Source organism: Saccostrea echinata, unplaced genomic scaffold (genome assembly GCF_033153115.1).
Source record: "Saccostrea echinata isolate AGI-Se365-2 ecotype Australia unplaced genomic scaffold, CSIRO_AGI_Sech_v1 ptg000023l, whole genome shotgun sequence".
NCBI classification, from domain to species: domain Eukaryota; kingdom Metazoa; phylum Mollusca; class Bivalvia; order Ostreida; family Ostreidae; genus Saccostrea; species Saccostrea echinata.
This window is the reverse complement of record NW_026889772.1, coordinates 3,293,199-3,312,019: the sequence shown is the minus strand read 5'-3', so window position 1 is coordinate 3,312,019 and position 18,821 is coordinate 3,293,199. Positions and strand designations below refer to the sequence as shown.

Here is an 18,821-nt window from a genome sequence, read left to right as displayed (position 1 = left end):
TTCATTGCCAGAAAAAAGAGTCCAGCTAGAAGGACAATATGTTCCAATTTGTAGAATATAGTGATATTTGCCTAAAGCAGTTACAGTATTAGGAAATTTTTACAAACACATTTCTTCATTATCATTTCCTATTTGGTGATTCTAAGACTGCAATTGCATAAGTCTGTCTTAGACCCCCTTTCAGGACTGGGACCCGTGCAAGGAAACCTACAAACATTATTCCGTACATGTCTATAGGTAGATTAAACAAACTGGCAAAATTATTTCAAAGGTTTATTCCATTTCTTGTGATTGCACAACAAAAGTAGAAAGAGAATGAATAACAATAAATATACTGTGATTAGTTAGAAAACAAACACGGTAAGCTGTACACAGATGTCCCCTTCTGAGCAATGGTCAGCAATCGTACAGCTATATAATAAAATACTGGTAAAGATATTTACAAACATTGGTATAGTTTTGTGATTGTTTACAAATGGTTGGCGTTCGTGAAAATACTGCTTATGTAAAATAAAAAATTCTGGCCGACGTTTCCAAAACATGGTTTCAAACTCACACCTACATGTAAACAAAGAAAAAGAATATGAGTCGTATAATATATGGTATGGTACATGTATATTGACAAGAACCATGTACACACTCAACTATCACTCAGTCACCAAGTGAGAAACATATCACAGTCTATAACCATGTATTATGACGTCATAATCACAGGTACTGAAAATGATTTAGCACTCTTGCCCAAAAAGCGACGCAGGTGGGCGTCCTTCATTAGTGCACCATTCCGTTCGTAAATATATACATTCATTCTTACATTTTTTTAAATTGGTTAGCTTTGAAGTGGTTTACTGGACAAAATAAAATAAGGTCCAGATAAAGACCGCGAATTCGAAAATAAAGAAGTGATACGAAAGAAGGAATGGCACACTAGAGTCTGCACTGATCCTCAATACAGTATAAGATGAAATAAGTATCGAGTTTCATGGCACCAGAGGTGATGGGAAAGTTTTAGGAGATACTCCTGGGGGCTTGTTCTTCATCATTTCTTGTCGTCGTTTAACTTCCTTTCGAACACTCTCGTACTGAGGGTGGGATAATTTGTAGGACAACTTCCACAGATGAGGCTCAGAGCGAGGTATATACCGCTGGCCCAGGGAGTCAATCTTCTGGTTTGTCGGAGGAGGGGTCGGCGGTAGAGGGGGTGGGGGTAAAAACCGATGCTCGTATTTCTTAAAGTTCTCAGGTGGTAAAATGTTTCCTGAAAAAAAAAAAAATAAGAAGGCTAATTAGGATGAAAGGGTGCTTAAAGTGTTTGATGTTATGAAGTGGTAAATGCTATCTTTATTATGCACTAAAAATTGTAGCCAGCTAGTAGCTAGCTCAAAGTGTATTAATGCTGATTGTATTATCGAAGAACTTTAATTCTGAAAAGTGTATAGCTTTCATGTGAGACCCCAATGTCGATAAAATTTAGACATAATTATGTTGCCATGGATGTTATAGCAACAGTATTGCAACGTACGTGTATATTATCAACATACGAGCACGCCTAACAGGGTGCAAGTTCAACCCTGATTAAACATTGCAATTGCCAGACGCTTGTTAAATTACATGTATCTGTCTTAAGACATATTCTTTGGATTAGTCTACAAATGCATTACCGAGAACATTAAACCAAAAATAAATAAATAAATAAATAAATAAATAAATAAATAAATAAATAAATAAATAAAATAAATAAAATAAAATAAAATAAAAATAAAATAACCAAGTGTGCCTTGGCTTATGTTTACCCTATGATCAAAATGGAATCTTATAACTCACCACTTTCGTCGAGAGGCGGATTTCTTGCCTCGCTACGACACCGTAACCTTTTGAATTCCTGAACATCCGCCTTTGTTCTGTTCATTGCAAGAAAAGCTATCTTCTCATTATTAAACAATTTTGTCTCTCTGATGTATTTCTCAAACGTGTGATCCCCGACCTGGGAGGGTGGGGGAATGTTTAATGGATACATTGTAGCTAACACTTCAGAAATTTTTCTCCCCTCAGCGGTAGTGTTAAATCCATACTGTTTTCTAAAATTTCTCCACACGTTACTGTTAAAGTTCGGGTCAGGGGTATTTGGGTAGGGAGGGTCGTGCTTCCCGGCTTCCAGCCAAAGTTTATACGTGAGAGGGGCGTGTCCATGGGTGAAGTCTTTTGTTTCTGTCCGTAAGAAGTGATTACACTCTATATTTAACACAGATTTGGGTTGTTTTCTTGTGGCCAGTCTTTGGACAGGACGAGGACTGAAGCCAGAGAGGGGGACTCTCTGGGGCCTCATTAAGTTCTCCCGCTCCTCAATAGTCGGCATGGCTACCGCTGACATCTTTTAGGATCTAAAAATGTATTGATAAGAAATTCAAGTCAGTCTTCAACAGTTCCTGCCATAATCAATGTTAAATTACGGTAAAATCACTGGTCAAAAATCAGGACGAAAAGTTTTAAAAAACAAAAATGGTGTGAATTCAAATGTTGAACATTAATTTTCGTTTCATGGAAGGCCTTTGCTTAATTTTTATTTCTTGTTTATTTTTCAATGCTGGGAAGCAAACATTTTCTTAAAAGTCTAATGCAAAGCAGGGTAAACAAGACAAAGGGAAAGAAAATTTCAATGAATAAATAATTATTGTGTTTGCAAATTACTTTGAGCAGGTTGAGCACATGTACTACATGCATGTATCTGTATTTGATAATTCTCTTTAGACAATACATTGGCAATATGCATTTCTTTGAAAGACTTTTTAAATGTTTAATGAACTGTTTTTTTTTAACCTCTTCTAAAGATTTCGTGAAAATAATTAATTAATAATAAGATGCAAATTAACAAAGACGGGCACCTGTTTTGTCAACAAGAACCGATAAAAAGTTCCATGTTTAAAATAAAAAAATCATCACTTTAAAATATATTTCCTAAACTTGGAATTTATTTTAGCTATGTCAATTATTTTTTTAAAAAAAGTTTAGTTACCTGTATCTTTTATATGTAAATATAGTCGGCCATTTTGGTTGTATCAACGTTGTCATGGTACAGTGTGGTCTCGTGCAATCTCGTAGACATTTACCTGGCTATTACATAGAATATACCTCCCTCGTATTACCGCACACAATCACAAATTTCAAAGAACCTAGAAGGAACAAATTATATATTTTATGTTCAAAGATTCGAATATTTAAAACGCTATTTTTGAAAAAAAATTATGTTTAGAGTTTTTACAAATATAATTGTAGTAAGTGGTATTCATACCGCATAAATACAGGGCGTACGTAAATTTCCAATACAAAATATACAGAAGCATGTAAACACCATTCTGTCGGCATTGCAATGGACTATTTACATTTAGTTTTATAGTAACCATGTATAGTAGGGTGGCATCGTCTAACAAAATGTAAGTACTGTAGTAAAGGAAACAATCTAAGAAATTACCTGTATCATTATTCAATTAAGTATCGTGTTATTGCAGAATTAAAACCGCGAGTTGAAACATGCTTGACAGATAGGAAAATTCACGTGGTGTGGTATGTCTAAAGTAAAGTCTAGGCTAGTATCTGTAATGTTAGTAGTCAATTAAACCTAATATATAACTGTATTTCTGTGCCATACATGTACTTAGTTCATTTAATTTATTATTTCGATTGTTTATGTTTATAACTTAATACACACTGAACATGCTTAAGAACCACATCAAATTAGTTTATATACATGTGTGTTCACTGAGTATTCAATACGAGTTCTCTCTCTCGCTCTGAGTAGTCCCCCTTGATTGCTATTTTAGTGATGTCTTCACAGTATTACATGATTTCATCACTGGTACCTAGTGTGCCATGTATTAGCTGAACTGATCATCATCATCAGGTCACCATCACATCAGGTTATAATGGTCTGCTGTTCCATATCTGGGACACCGACATTGTTCAGTGAATCATCTAAGTACTGACAATGTTTGTCTGAGTTCCTTGTATAGATAGTGTACCAAGTCATTATAAGTGTGTACAGTAAAAATTGTTTCGTACGAACATGGATTTAGCGAATTCATGAATATAGTGAAGTTTTCTTGGATCCCCAGCTATATCAGGCGCGGATCCAGGAATTGAAGTTAGGGGGGCGCAAGAAGTAGGCAGGGGGTCTGGGGGCCGCCTTGAGGCCCCCAGTGGATCCAGGGTGAAGCCCTGGTGGGGGCCCAGGGGGCGAAGCCCCCGGAAGTTCCTGGATTCTAAAGATTTTGAAGGGTAAAAATGAGGTCTACCGATTAGACATTTTTACATTTTCCTGATGAAACTAAGTGTGATTTATGCTAACGTTGACAATTTTAGGGGGGCGCGTGCCGGGTGCACCCCCCTTAAATCCACCACTGTATATAAATTTAATGAATTCCTTATACGGATATAACGAATTACAGATATATAGCAAAGAAATTTCACAGCTAGGTCCCAGTGACTTCATTATAACCAAGTTTAAATGTAGTTACCTTATCTGACCAAGTTTTTTGAGTAAGCTTCAGCTTTCAAGAATTTTTTAAAATGTCTCTCATCACTAACTAATGGCTATTGTGCAATGCAGTCTTCTTTACAATGCATGCATACAGCATTAGATAATATTTTTAACTATTGAAGGTGGATAATGTCAGATATTAAAAAAATTTCCTTGGTAGATTAATGAAGTCACTGTTTTTCATAAAGGTGTGCATAGTGTATGGGCATTTTCATTGGTCAGTTAATGCATCTATAAATACCTATAAGCCTAAGACCTCAAGATCTGTCTCTTAATTTTATTTGTAGAGTTTTGATATTCAAATATCTGAAGGTTCGAACTACAAGTGTTTAACAGTGTGACATTTTAACTTAAAGTAATATGCAGGGTCCTTGCATAGAGAAGCTGTTTAAAGCTGTCAAGCAGAATAGCTGATAAAAGACAAATTGAGCCAATTTCTTGAAGCAGATTTTTAGCTAAATAGGTAATTCCATTTGCACTTAGTTTATACAGACAACTATAGACCTGACATTTTATAGTTGGAAATGCAATACTGAATATGAAAGAATACTGAGTATGTAATTATTAATGTAAAGTAAGCTTCTATATTACAGAATATTAACCCATCTTTTAGGCAGTTTGTATCCACCTGTCTGTCTGTCTGTCACTGATTATGTGCCTCTTTTATCATATACATGCAGCTCACTATACATCAGTTGGAATATGAATGATCATATAGCTGCTTCCTCCTATATCATCTGCAGAGGGTGATGTAAAATCCCTGGTGTGGCTAGACAGATTTTTTCTTTTTTAAATGTCATGATGGATCTAATTATGTATATCTAATATATATATATTACACTCAGGAAATTAATTCACAGACATAAAGTCAAAACATGCATGTTTATCATTTTAACCAAATGAAAATTAAATTATTTTGCTAAAATGATTACTAAATTGTACTATTTCTATTTATTTTTCATTCTCTGTTCTTTTTTTAAATGAGAAAATGTTCATGCGCTCACTTTTCCGTACATTAAGTATTGATTCCGATTTTCTTGTATACAGTTGATTAATACGAGGTGAGTGAAAGCTTTATTCGTGTCATAATATATTACTACACTGTTGTCATAGCAACTAATTCAATGATGATGGTAGAGCAGGTGACCACTTCCTGCGATTGAGTTGTATGGTTGTGATATATAACAATTCATCCTTGTTGCAGTAATTGAATGCTGTTTTCTAAATTAATTGCATGATTGATTGTGGTCGATGGTCCTAGAAAGGATTAAAAAAGTCTGTAGGTAATGGGATTATAGTAATGAATATCACGGTTATAATCCTCAATAAGCTACAGGTAGGATATATACACCTGAGGCCTGTTCAACAGAGCGAACATTCGTGAGCGCTCGCCTAAATTCCTTATCTTTCCAACAGAAATGTTCGCGAGCGTTCGCTGTGTTGAACAGCCTCCTGAAGAATTCATTGTACCTGGGTGTTGTGCACTCATTAGATTTTATAATTAAAAGTAGGCCATAAACAATTAGAGACCAGATATAAAAAGATTAGCACCAGAAAACAGATTTATAATCCAGTTATGGCAATCCTTGCTAATTCTTCCATCATTTCCAAATTCCAAAAGAAGTTTTCTATAAAGTGCTATTTTTTCATTCATCATATACTTGCACATCTAAAACTCTTGTCATATTAGAAATCCCACATTTAAAGACTGCCAAAAATTCTTTATTGCAAAAATCCAAATAATATTAATATAGATTTTATAAACTTTAATGTATATGCTCAAAAATCCCTTCATATATTGCTGTCAGCCCACAACAATATAAACATGTGAGTATTTTTGTTTAGTTTTGTTTTTTGTTGTTTTTCTTTTTTGGGGGTGTCATCTTACAAAATTTGATGAGTTAATGAGCAACTATCCCCTCTCTGCATCAAGTATTATACTTCACTCTGAACTGATAAACAGTATACATTATAGGTCCTATTTCGATAGATTAAAAAAATTAAGCCACATGCAGGAATATCCACATTCATATTTTTTTTTAAAGAAGAGTTGATCATGTTTTTGTTGACCTATGTAGTTGTCATGCAGCAATACACAGAAATAAGGATGTGTACCCATAGGAACTACTTAAGGTTATTATGTCTCGGAGTCTGCCCTGTGTAGAAATTAATGGACAAAACTTAATGTCAATCAGTGGTTTGTTTTGTTTGTTTGTTGTTAAACGTCCCTCAAGAGAATTTTCACTCATATGGAGACGCCACCACTTGGAGGGCTGCAAATTTATGCCTATACTTGGCACTCAGGGCCATTGAGCAGTGAGGGATCTTTTTTAAGCCAACACCTACTGTGTCATGGGACCTGGGTTTATACGGTCTCCACGTCCCGCAGTGGATTCGAACCTGAGATGTAAGGATCAGCTCCTTAGTCCGCGACTCTAGAGCAGACGTTCTAACCACTGCGCCACAGAGGCGACCATCAGTGGTAGTCCGGCCTTTTTGGCTTTTTTGTTGCTAAAATAATTGCATGCATATTCTTCTAAGTGTTATTGTACAAATAATAAACTTATTTAAATTTTGTCTTTATTAGAATTACAAATCCTGATTACTTTATGAATATGTAATGAAGTTCTTTGTTTTGGCTGCCAACATTAACCTAATTCTTGTTTTCATGGGTGTAACATGAACCAGTGTTTTTTTTACACTGTTTGTTGATTGTATATCACCTTATCAATGGATCTGGGTTTTAAACAACCAACAAAATTAATGAACTGATAAAAAGAATGTACATAGCTATGATAAGAAAAGCTCAGAATGTAGTTTAGGGGAATAAAAAAAAAATCTAATTGTGTTTAAATTCTGAAATTATCTAATTCTCTGTGTCATTATTGTTGTCATCTATATTGTAAATCTTTTATCAAATAATTGTTTGATTAATTAACAGGCTATATTTAATTATGATTGTTTTTGATGTTGTACAGGACCATTTTATTGCCAGATTTAGCTTCCTTAATTTCTAGCTTAAATAATAAATGAATTACTTTAACACTTGGCAGGATTTAAAATTGGTAATGAACTAGGCTTTATGTGTTACTGAATCAGATGAACCTGTCTTAATTCCAGGTATAGACTGATAACTGGATAATGTCCCATGTCAAGAAGAAAGAGCAGTCCAAGAAATCCAAACGAACACTCAATTTACTGGAACAGCTTGTGAGAAATCAGGTGGAGATTGATATAGAAAACATGGACAAAGAGAAAGGAAAAGTCAACAAGTAGGTGGAACTTTGTTTTGTCCTTTGACATGTAGGAGAGGGGGGTTATCATGTTTGAATATGACTGGATTAGACTTTCTAAATTGATTTGTTACTTTATAATAATACAACAACAATTACTTACAGGAAAAAGGAAGACACAGAAAGAAAGATGCATATCAATGGAGATGTCCGTCAAAATGGCTACGAGAGAAAGGGAAGGGAGAAAACTAAGAAGTCCAAACATAAAGTCAAAGAATCCAGTCAAAGCAAGAACATTCATGTTCCAGACACCAGCTCTCCAAAACAGTCCAGATCCAGATCCAGATCACCGTCAAGTTCCTCCAGCTTCTGGTCAAATGGACGGGATTCCAGATCACGATCTAGGTCATACTCTCATTCTAGGTCACGCTCCAGTTCACAATCAAGGTCAGGTTCAAGGTCAAGGTCATACTCAAGATCCAGGTCAAGGTCATATTCTAGATCTAGTTCAAGGTCTGACTCCAGATCAAGATCCAGATCTAGATCACGTTCTCCGGAGACACCAAGATCCAAGTCATCTGAGGAGCCATCACAATCAACAACGAAAAGTCTGCCAGTTCCATCCGTAAAAGCCAGAGACAAAGATGTGATGAGTGACATTGTGACAAGCAGCTCAAAGAAAAAGCCTCCCACTGGACACAGGCAAGGGAAATTATTAAAAAGAAGGCAAATGAAGAAATATAGATCTTTTGAAATTGATCCAGATGCATTCATTGAGGAGAGATTAACACAGAAATATAGAGAGCTGGAAGATATAGTGAAAGGAAAGAGCTTAAAGACAAACACAATCACAAGACAATATATAGGTCAAATGGAGATGTTACGAGAACAGTATCACATGGTGAGCCATGGATTAGCTCCCCCTGGGGTGATTTTACCAAGAAGCCTGTCTCAAGAGATGAGGAATAAGGGTCATCAGAATTCTCATTACAAGAAGAGGCCCCTCTCAGGGGAGAGTTATAACAGTAGGTAGCTTATAACACAACAGAATCAGAATTCTCATTACAAGAGGAGGCCCCTCTCAGGGGAGAATTATAACAGTAGGTAGCTTATAACACAACAGAATCTGAATACTCATTACAAGAGGAGGCCCCTCTCAGGGGAGAGTTATAAAAGTAGGTATCTTAAGACACAACAGAATCAGAATTCTCAGTACAAGAAGAGGCCCCTCTCAGGGGAGAATTATAACAGTAGGTAGCTTATTACACAACAGAATCAGAATTCTCATTACAAGAACAGGCCCCTCTCAGGGGAGAGTTATAACAATAGGTAGCTTATAACACAACAGAATTATCAGTACAATAGGAGGCCCCTCTCAGGGGAGAGTTATACAGTAGGTAGCTTATAACATAACAGAATCTGAATACTCATTACAAGAGGAGGCCCCTCTCAGGGGAGAATTGTAACAGTAGGTAGCTTATTACACAACAGAATCAGAATTCTCATTACAAAAACAGGCCCCTCTCATGGGAGAGTTATAACAATAGGTAGCTTATAGCACAACAGAATTCTCAGTACAAGAGGAGGCCCCTCTCAGGGGAGAGTTATAACAGTAGGTAGCTTATAACACAACAGAATCAGAATACTCATTACAAGAGGAGGCCCCTCTCAGGGGAGAGTTATACAGTAGGTAGCTTGTAACACAACAGAATCAGAATTTTCATTACAAGAGGAGGCCCCTCTCAGAGGAGGCCCCTCTCAGGGAAGAGTTATACAGTAGGTAGCTTGTAACACAACAGAATCAGAATTCTCATTACAAGAGGAGGCCCCTTTCAGGGGAGAGTTATAACAGTAGGTAGCTTGTAACACAACAGAATCAGAATTCTCATTACAAGAGGAGGCCCCTTTCAGGGGAGAGTTATAACAATAGGTGGCTTATAACACAACAGAATCAGAATTCTCATTACAAGAGGAGGCCCCTCTCAGGGGAGAGTTATAACAATAGGTAGCTTATCACACACTAGAATCAGAATTCTCATTACAAGAAGAGGCCCCTCTCAGGGGAGAGTTATAACAATAGGTAGCTTATAACACAACAGAATCAGAATTCTCAGTACAAGAAGAGGCCCCTCTCAGGGGAGAGTTATAACAATAGGTTAGCTTATAACACAACAGAATCAGAATTATCAGTACAAGAAGAGGCCCCTCTCAGGGGAGAGTTATAACAATAGGTTAGCTTATAACACAACAGAATCAGAATTATCAGTACAAGAAGAGGCCCCTCTCAGGGGAGAGTTATAACAATAGGTAGCTTATAACACAACAGAATTCTCATTACAAGAGGAGGCCCCTCTCAGGGGAGAGTTATAACAATAGGTAGCTTATAACACAACAGAATCAGAATTCTCAGTACAAGAAGAGGCCCCTCTCAGGGGAGAGTTATAACAATAGGTAGCTTATAACACAACAGAATTCTCAGTACAAGAGGAGGCCCCTCTCAGGGGAGAGTTATAACAATAGGTAGCTTATAACACAACAGAATCAGAATTTTCATTACAAGAGGAGGCCCCTCTCAGGGGAGAGTTATAACAATAGGTAGCTTATAACACAACAGAATCAGAATTCTCAGTACAAGAGGAGGCCCCTTTCAGGGGAGAGTTATAACAGTAGGTAGCTTATAACACAACAGAATCAGAATTCTCAGTACAAGAAGAGGCCCCTCTCAGGGGAGAGTTATAACAATAGGTAGCTTATAACACAACAGAATCAGAATTCTCAGTACAAGAGGAGGCCCCTCTCAGGGGAGAGTTATAACAATAGGTAGCTTATAACACAACAGAATCAGAATTCTCAGTACAAGAGGAGGCCCCTTTCAGGGGAGAGTTATAACAATAGGTGGCTTATAACACAACAGAATCAGAATTATCAGTACAAGAAGAGGCCCCTCTCAGGGGGAGAGTTATAACAATAGGTAGCTTATAACACAACAGAATCAGAATTCTCATTACAAGAGGAGGCCCCTCTCAAGGGAGAATTATAACAGTAGGTAGCTTATAACACAACAGAATCAGAATTCTCAGTACAAGAAGAGGCCCCTCTCAGGGGAGAGTTATAACAATAGGTAGCTTATAACACAACAGAATCAGAATTCTCAGTACAAGAGGAGGCCCCTTTCAGGGGAGAGTTATAACAATAGGTGGCTTATAACACAACAGAATCAGAATTCTCAGTACAAGAAGAGGCCCCTCTCAGGGGGAGAGTTATAACAATAGGTAGCTTATAACACAACAGAATCAGAATTCTCATTACAAGAGGAGGCCCCTTTCAGGGGAGAGTTATAACAATAGGTGGCTTATAACACAACAGAATCAGAATTATCAGTGCAAGAAGAGGCCCCTCTCAGGGGAGAGTTATAACAATAGGTAGCTTATAACACAACAGAATCAGAATTCTCAGTACAAGAGGAGGCCCCTTTCAGGGGAGAGTTATAACAATAGGTAGCTTATAACACAACAGAATCAGAATTATCAGTACAAGAAGAGGCCCCTCTCAGGGGAGAGTTATAACAATAGGTAGCTTATAACACAACAGAATCAGAATTCTCAGTACAATAGGAGCCCCCTCTCAGGGGAGAGTTATAACAGTAGGTAGCTTATAACACAACAGAATCAGAATTCTCAGTACAAGAAGAGGCCCCTCTCAGGGGAGAGTTATAACAATAGGTAGCTTATAACACAACATAATTCTCAGTACAAGAGGAGGCCCCTCTCAGGGGGAGTTATAACAATAGGTAGCTTATAACACAAAAACAATAGCAATAGGTACATCAATTTTTGGGAGAGTTATAACAATTTAGTAACTTGTCACACCACATTAATAAAAGAAAACAATTTAATACATCAATTCATTATTCTTTTTTTTTTACTTTAATAATTTTTGAATGTAGATCCCCCTTTTTTAAAATGATTTCTTTTGTTATAGAATATGTTATTTTAATAGTCAGATTGAATTTCAATACTTAAAAGTATAGAGATGGTATGATGTTATATTAAGAGTACAAAAAACTAACATTTCTTCAGTCTTGCAAATGAATGCTTTAGTGTAGTTTCTTTGAAGAAAAAAATCACAAAATAGACCTTGAAAACATATTTAGATATTGAACCAATGATCTGCTCTGAAAAGCAACGTGGTCATTTAAAATTGCCGTATAGAAAACAAAAGCTGTTTGGAATTCTCGGTAAAGCTTGGCCTGTTTTGGATTGAGATTTTTTTCCTGCTGATTCCCTTTAGTGCTTTATCTCTAGGCTAGGCACGAGTAAACAGACCCAGGTGGAATATTGACATAAAGCTTTATAACATATAGACAGGGAAAGTTTAACCAGTTCTTAAACTGGAACTCTCCAACACCATTAATTTATCATCATTAAAGTTATTTAGTCATACATGCATTTTAATGATTGCCTGAGCAAAACAATTTCTGTTTTACACAGTACCTGAACAAAATGTTGTCTCCACTAACCATTGTAATATTGTTAACGCTACTTTGTGTCAGGGTAGTGCCAATACAATCTCTGTTGCTGAGAAGTTCTTTACTGCAATAAAGACCCCCCCTCCCCTCCTTCAGATGCTCTTTCTTTGTTATAATAACGATTGTTTCATGTTTTTGAAGTATTCTTGAGACAAAAACTGTATTTGTTTAAGGTTTGAACATGCTTGTATGCATGGACTAAATCTGTGATGAGCACCAATTTTTCTGAACATATTAGGATGATGATTCGAATTTGTAGAAAGAGGGCACAGTAACCAGTAGGGCTGGGTATCGGCTGGAAATTTCGTATTGCGATATATTGCGATATTTTTAACTGTATTGCGATATGTATTGTAATATTTTAAATGACAGTTAAAATGCTCTTTTTCCTATTTTATTAACCTCCTTCTATAAACAGAGTGTGTTAAAAACAGTTCTTGTTGATTTCAGTACAGTTTTGGAACAAAATGCAACCACACAACAGCAACCTTAAAGTTTGGTACTGTTTGGCACAATTAAAAACATTCCTGGCATATCAAATTTCATATAACCAGTAAAAGATGAAATTAAACTTACATTTTGCTGATGAAAAGAGTGACATATCTCCTACATATATTATCTCTTAGAAAAACCAAGTTCATACAAAATGTAAGAATATCTTGATCTGTCATGGTCAACATTTGAAGTGACTTCAAGTCAACAAAAGAAAGATAATGTCAGAGCCATATTGATTTATGAATGGAAAAAAAATCCTTAGTGCTCAAAAACATTTTCCATATTGCTCTTACAAAAATTTGATAATCTGTAAATCATTAAAATAAGATACTGTAAAATAATTACAAAACTCATTTGTTTTGCAATTTCTATTGTAAAACATGCATATTTGCACATGTTCAATTTCTGTTGTAAGATTTACAGTAATTTATCCTCTATATTACAATAACCCTATTCTTGGGCAATCACTAAAAAGTTTTCTTTCGACTGTTGTTATTGGACAGTAGTAGCTCATTTTGTTGCCAGTTACACGAACAAAAAGGAAAGTCCAATACCGTACATGTATAAGTGGAAATTTTAGCGAGACTAAAATTTAGCGATTTATCCTAAAAAATTGATATTTATTTTTAGCGACCAGTAATTTTAGCGATTTTAAAATGCTAACTATAGAAGCTATTACAAATAGAATGCGATTAATTTTTAGCGATATTCAATTTTAGCGATCTCAGTACCCTCGCTAATAATGCCAAAATTAAATCCTTGCTAAAAATTTTACTCATACGGTATAATGTAATTTATTTCTCTCTTAAAGTGAAATTTAGGAAAACAACGGGATATCTCAAGAAAAAAAAAAAGGTATTTAACATTGGGCACGGGAAATGGGTTATATAATCTTATTTTCCAATTTTAAGGTCCAGAATATGATTTTATTCGAAAAAAAATTGGCTGAAGCATTTTAGAAACTTATAACATATATTTGTGCCTTGTACACTTCTTTGAGAAGCAAAATAAATATTCAGAAAAAAATTGCATGTGATACCACAAAATTTGGAACACTTTCCAAAATAATGTACATGTATATTTATAATAGTATTGGTTTGAAATTTTTCCGAAAATTGATTTCCAGTCGTTATAGTTATTTCTTTCATATATTATTAATATACTAATGAATGTACATAAGATACAATCAATGATCATTTAGACATAAAAACTAAACACTGGAATTTCTTTGTAGGTGAACTGTCCAACAAATCCACGGATATGGCTTACCGATCCATGCAGAACATTATCAAAGACAGCAGAAATCCAAAACATGAATATCTTTCTAAGAAACATAAGAAAAGGTCTAAGCGCAAGAATTCCGAGTCAACCATAGACAATTCATCATTTCACTCACACAACACTGCAACTACACAGAAAACGGGCAGCACAGCAGTGACAACGCCCAGAGATATAGATGAACAGGAGAGGATGAACTACCACCTGAAGTATTCCAGCAAAGAGGAGCTCAGAATCTGGCTAAAAAAGAAAGATAAACTCTACAGAAAGAAAGTTAAAGAAGAAAAGGCAAAGAAGAGGGCAGAGCGAGAGCAGATGGTGCTGGAAGCCAATGAAAAATTTGAGAAGAGGCTTGAAGCTCAGAAAATTTACAAAAAGTGGGCCGATCAAAAAAATAAGGAAATTGCAGATCAGAAAAGAAAAGAAAGGAAAGAACATAAACGGATTCTGAAGGAGTATGAAGAGAAAAATGAAAAGAAGAACATCCGTCCAGAATCTGCTCCTCTTAGACGCAAAGATCCTTCTACGCCTGGTGGAATAAAAGTGGAAGGAACTCCCGAAACAAATGTTAATATAAGAGAGAAATCAAACAAATCACCAAATGACTCTGCGCTCTTGGCCACTCCACATCCACCCACCTCGAAGTTCATTTACAAGCGCCCTGTAGCAGGACGAATAAAGCTTGCTGTAAATGGTAACAGTCCACATGGCCAAAAATCTGACCAAGAACGACCAAAAACTGCGTCATCATCACGATCCAAAAGTGCTGAAGGTAACAGGATGTCATATGATCAATGGGTTTCACAGAAACGGAAACAAGATCAGAAGAAAAAAGAGTTGGAAGAAAAGCATAAACAAGATCAAATGTCTAAATCTGACCCAGATCTTAACAAACTTATTCCAGATATTGCAAGAAAAAGAGTCCACAATGTTCTGGAAGGGAAAAAGAGAATTGATACTGGAGTGAAAAGAATTGATGATAAATTAAATAAGAAATTTGGAGGTGCAGATTTTGATTCAGAAAGGAAAGAGTCGGAAGCTAGCGAAAATGTTCGTTATTCTTACCGATTGGAATCGGACAGGACTGAAAATCCAAATCCTGGAGGTCAAATAAACGTTTCTGGTAAGGCAATAAAACGACCTCCAACAGGTACCAGGCGTCCTCAAACAGCCCCAGCAGGAAGGGTTCCACCTCCCAAAAAATCCTCAGGATCTCCACGGCAGGCTGTGGTTCCTAAACTGGAAGATGTGATGAATGAGGAGAACTCTTCCAATCCTTTTAAAGTGCCTTTCCCTGCTGAGGCAGGAGTACCTAAACATGTAGCTTCCAGACAGAGGAAGCTTTTTGCAGAGCAGATTTGGGAGAGGTTGGAGGGTGAAGAGAGACCTGAGCCACAGGGTAGTGATGTTCCAGAACCTGCGACTTGTGTAGGAATGGGAAGCCCTCCAGCTAACGACTCTAAACCAGAGACAGAAGACGAAAGGGAAAATGAAAACAAAGATAAAACAGAGAGTAGCAGAGGTAAATCCGAAAGTGAAGAAACTGAAAATGAAGAATCGAAGAAAGGAGAGAGTGAGGAAAGTAAAGTGTTTTTGACTCAGTTTAATTCAATTGACAATTTAAATAAAATTGAAAATACAAAATTTGAGGGAGAAAAAACGGAAGATAGTGATGAAAGTCCTGTGATAGAAAAACTTAACCTAGATTTTAACGAGAGTTCTCAGAGAGAAGATGAATCTGATTCAGAACAAACATCGACCGATCGTGATCAGAAGGAAGAGGAAAAGTCGAAGGAAAAAGATGAATCAACAGAAGAGAAAGAAGAATCTTTGAAAGATGATAAAGGCAATGATAAAAAAGAAAGTGAACAAAATGGAGATGACAACAGTAATGAATCCAACAATTCACAAACCGAGAAGGACAGTCTTAAAAATGTAGATATTCTTAATTTGGATCTGGAGAACATGACTCGCAGCAGCAAAAGGGTGTCATTTAATGAAGCTCCTGAGGTGTTTCAAACGGAAGATTGGAGCACGGATACCCAGACACCAGACGAGGAGAACTTTAAATCTGAACTTGAAGATTCTACTGATTCCAGTGAAAAACAAAATGTCACCTTTAGTGATGAAGATGATTTCTGAATATAATATTTCAAAAATCTCGGCAGTTTCTTCAAGTTTTTGTATATCCTTAACTGAGATTTCCACCTAGGGCATTGTAATCAGACATAGGAGATCTCTATTTAATGAGCTACATGTAGAGATATTTATTGCTCTCATTTATCTAATTGTCATAGAGAATAGATTGTCACAATTATCACAAAACTGCAATACTTTTCATGTAAAACAGGAAAAATTACATACATTTAAATCATAAATCACACACCCGATGTTAAATGTATCGACTACATCATCTGAAACAATATTACATGTATATCCATTTCTCGATGGAAGTACAGGTTTAGGACACATAATTCAATTTCTAATTTTATATTTGATATTTGCCGTTTAGTATTTTTTTTTAAAATACTTCGAATATCTTTTACAGCTTCTTTAGAAAGACTACTAAAATCGTTTTTCCTAATGTGAGTACGTAGCCCTGTGCCAGGTGAGAAATTGTATGTGAGATTGAGGTGCTATACAGTGGTTACATTTTCTTTACACTAAACGAATTTAACAAAATTTACCAGTGATTTCCTATCTTGTTAGGTAAAGAAATAAAAAAAAATGTACATGAATAATTTGAAGAAATTTTAACATACAAGTAATTATCTAATCAATAAACTCTATTGAAGTCTCCTAAGGTTAGATTTCAATATTAGATATATTAAAGTATATATTACTAATGAAGTTACCTTTTGTTTGAGAAGAAATGTGATAAGCATGTAGAAGCATAAAGAACTAAGTTTTATGTTATATATGGGAAGGCCATGATCTGGATAACTGTACAACAGTTTACAGAGGTCGGACTTATAAGTCCAGGGGCTCGCTTTACAAAAGAACTCACGACTGAGACCAAAAACTTCAGTTGATTGTAAAATCTTGTAAAATTAATATTTCTATTAAAATATGTTTGCATAAAAATATCTTTCTAATTTCTTTTTAAAAAGATTTGAACCGTATTCAAATTAATGTAAAAAAGAGTTATTTGCAGTTTTGTCTTAGTCGTAACTTCTTTTGTAAAACGGGGCCCTGCAGTTGTATAAAGACTGTGATAGTGCTATATTATTTTATGAGAAAATATTGACTTTTTTTTGGTGTGAAGTAGTGAATTATGTACATAATAAAGCTAGAGTAAACAATATTGCACCTTTTCTATCACAAAAACTAGGAAAATTGTATGTTCAGTTTTCCTGTCACTTTTTAGAAATACTATTCAGTTGTTGCCTCATAGCTTGTAATTTAATTTGATGCCATAAAATGTTACAGGAGAACTCATTGATAAAGGGGACACTACTAGTATATAACTTTCAATTAAGGAAAAATGTGCTTTTTTCATAAATGATTTTTTTTTTTATGTATTTATATTTTTTTTTTGTTTCTTTAATCATTTTTATATTGTCCAGCTATCATTTCCTTACAGATGTCTTGTTAATGTACGTATGTTGTGAAAACTCCGTCCAATGGTTGAGAATTCATGGATATTAATGATTATTTAAGAGAGAGAGAGAGAGAGAGAGAGAGCTAATATGTCACAGATAGTTTTGTTTGTACTTCATAAAGTACTGGAGCTATGTAGAATCTATAGAATTAAACAAATGGTAAGAGGTTTCACATGTTGTGTTTTATTGTTTATTCAGAAGATGAAGGGAAAATAATGATGTCCATGGATATTTGCTAGTTATTGAACCACGGAATAATTTTTTTTCTTTTTTCTTTTTACTCTAGAAATATATATACCTATAGGGTCACGTTATCTAAAATGGATAAACAAAATTATATCTAAAACCTAAACGACAACTTTTCCACAATGAAACAACAGTAAATGGTTTTTAAAATGTCTGTATATACAAATAATTAAGATGAGTAAGGAATAATGATGTTTCGGGGAGGTTTAAAGAGGGTGTTGCAGTTCTTTTGTTATTTTCCCTGAAGTTGTAGCAGTTTAAAAGAAAAATTTTAAGTAACGGAAAACGGTCTTAAATTTTTTCAGATACAACGGTATATACAGCACAATGTAGAACAATATTTAGAAACTGCATATCGACTTCCAATTTGCCATTAAATGAAGTGTAAATTAGTCACATAGCAAAATAAGTCAAGTTTTCTGTTTTTCAAGTAGGGAATCCCCATTGTTCTGAAAAATTGCCTCCTTGAAACAGAATGAATTTGATATACGCATAAAGAGACAGGATTTTTCTTCAAAACTGCCATTTCCGATTTTTTGTTTAAAAGAGGCATATTTTCGAAAATCACAAAAATCGAATAAAAATTATTATCCATCCGAAATGCAAAATGTGCACATAAAATAGCACACGATATTTCGATCACTGTTGGAACTGGTCTAGTGGTAAAGCGTGTGGACTCTATGCAAAAGATTCTTTTTACCTGAGAATGGGTTCGAATCCCGGAATGGCTGATAGATATATAGATATATATATATATATATATATATATATATATATATATATATATATATATATATATATATATATATATATATATATTTTTTCTTATATAATGGAAGAACAATGTAACACTTCTTTTGAGAGAGAAAGAGAGAGGGAGAGAATGTTAGAAAATTAATGGGTAA

General features: G+C 35.2%; 2 protein-coding genes across 2 annotated transcripts; one reads left to right on the top strand and one right to left on the bottom strand.

Moving 5' to 3' along the window:
- Window positions 1-451: 451 nt before the first annotated feature.
- LOC133191346 (testis-expressed protein 52-like) lies at window positions 452-3,089 on the bottom strand. Its single transcript, XM_061327093.1, has 3 exons — window positions 3,014-3,089; window positions 1,825-2,381; window positions 452-1,258 (listed from the first exon to the last, which is right to left on the bottom strand). The coding sequence occupies exons 2-3, from the start codon at window positions 2,369-2,371 to the stop codon at window positions 981-983; spliced, it is 825 nt and encodes a 274-aa protein (XP_061183077.1). The 5' UTR covers window positions 2,372-2,381; window positions 3,014-3,089; the 3' UTR covers window positions 452-980.
- Window positions 3,090-3,339: 250 nt separating this feature from the next.
- Window positions 3,340-17,831, top strand: LOC133191083 (E3 ubiquitin-protein ligase RBBP6-like). Its single transcript, XM_061326768.1, has 4 exons — window positions 3,340-3,431; window positions 7,655-7,806; window positions 7,933-8,792; window positions 14,025-17,831. Exons 2-4 carry the CDS (start codon window positions 7,676-7,678, stop codon window positions 16,208-16,210), a joined length of 3,177 nt encoding a protein of 1,058 aa, XP_061182752.1. The 5' UTR covers window positions 3,340-3,431; window positions 7,655-7,675; the 3' UTR covers window positions 16,211-17,831.
- The last annotated feature ends 990 nt before the right edge of the window (window positions 17,832-18,821 follow it).

What these genes read in the sequence shown, in the direction of transcription:
- LOC133191346 (XM_061327093.1), bottom strand. Translation starts at nt 2,371, where the DNA reads ATGTCAGCGGTAGCCATGCCGACTATTGAGGAGCGGGAGAACTTAATG. An exon ending in TCCGCCTCTCGACGAAAGTG is followed by an intron (nt 1,259 to 1,824) that starts GTGAGTTATAAG and finishes TTTTTTTTTCAG; the next exon opens with GAAACATTTTACCACCTGAG.
- LOC133191083 (XM_061326768.1), top strand. Translation starts at nt 7,676, where the DNA reads ATGTCCCATGTCAAGAAGAAAGAGCAGTCCAAGAAATCCAAACGAACA. An exon ending in GAGAAAGGAAAAGTCAACAA is followed by an intron (nt 7,807 to 7,932) that starts GTAGGTGGAACT and finishes AATTACTTACAG; the next exon opens with GAAAAAGGAAGACACAGAAA. An exon ending in CTCAGGGGAGAGTTATAACA is followed by an intron (nt 8,793 to 14,024) that starts GTAGGTAGCTTA and finishes ATTTCTTTGTAG; the next exon opens with GTGAACTGTCCAACAAATCC.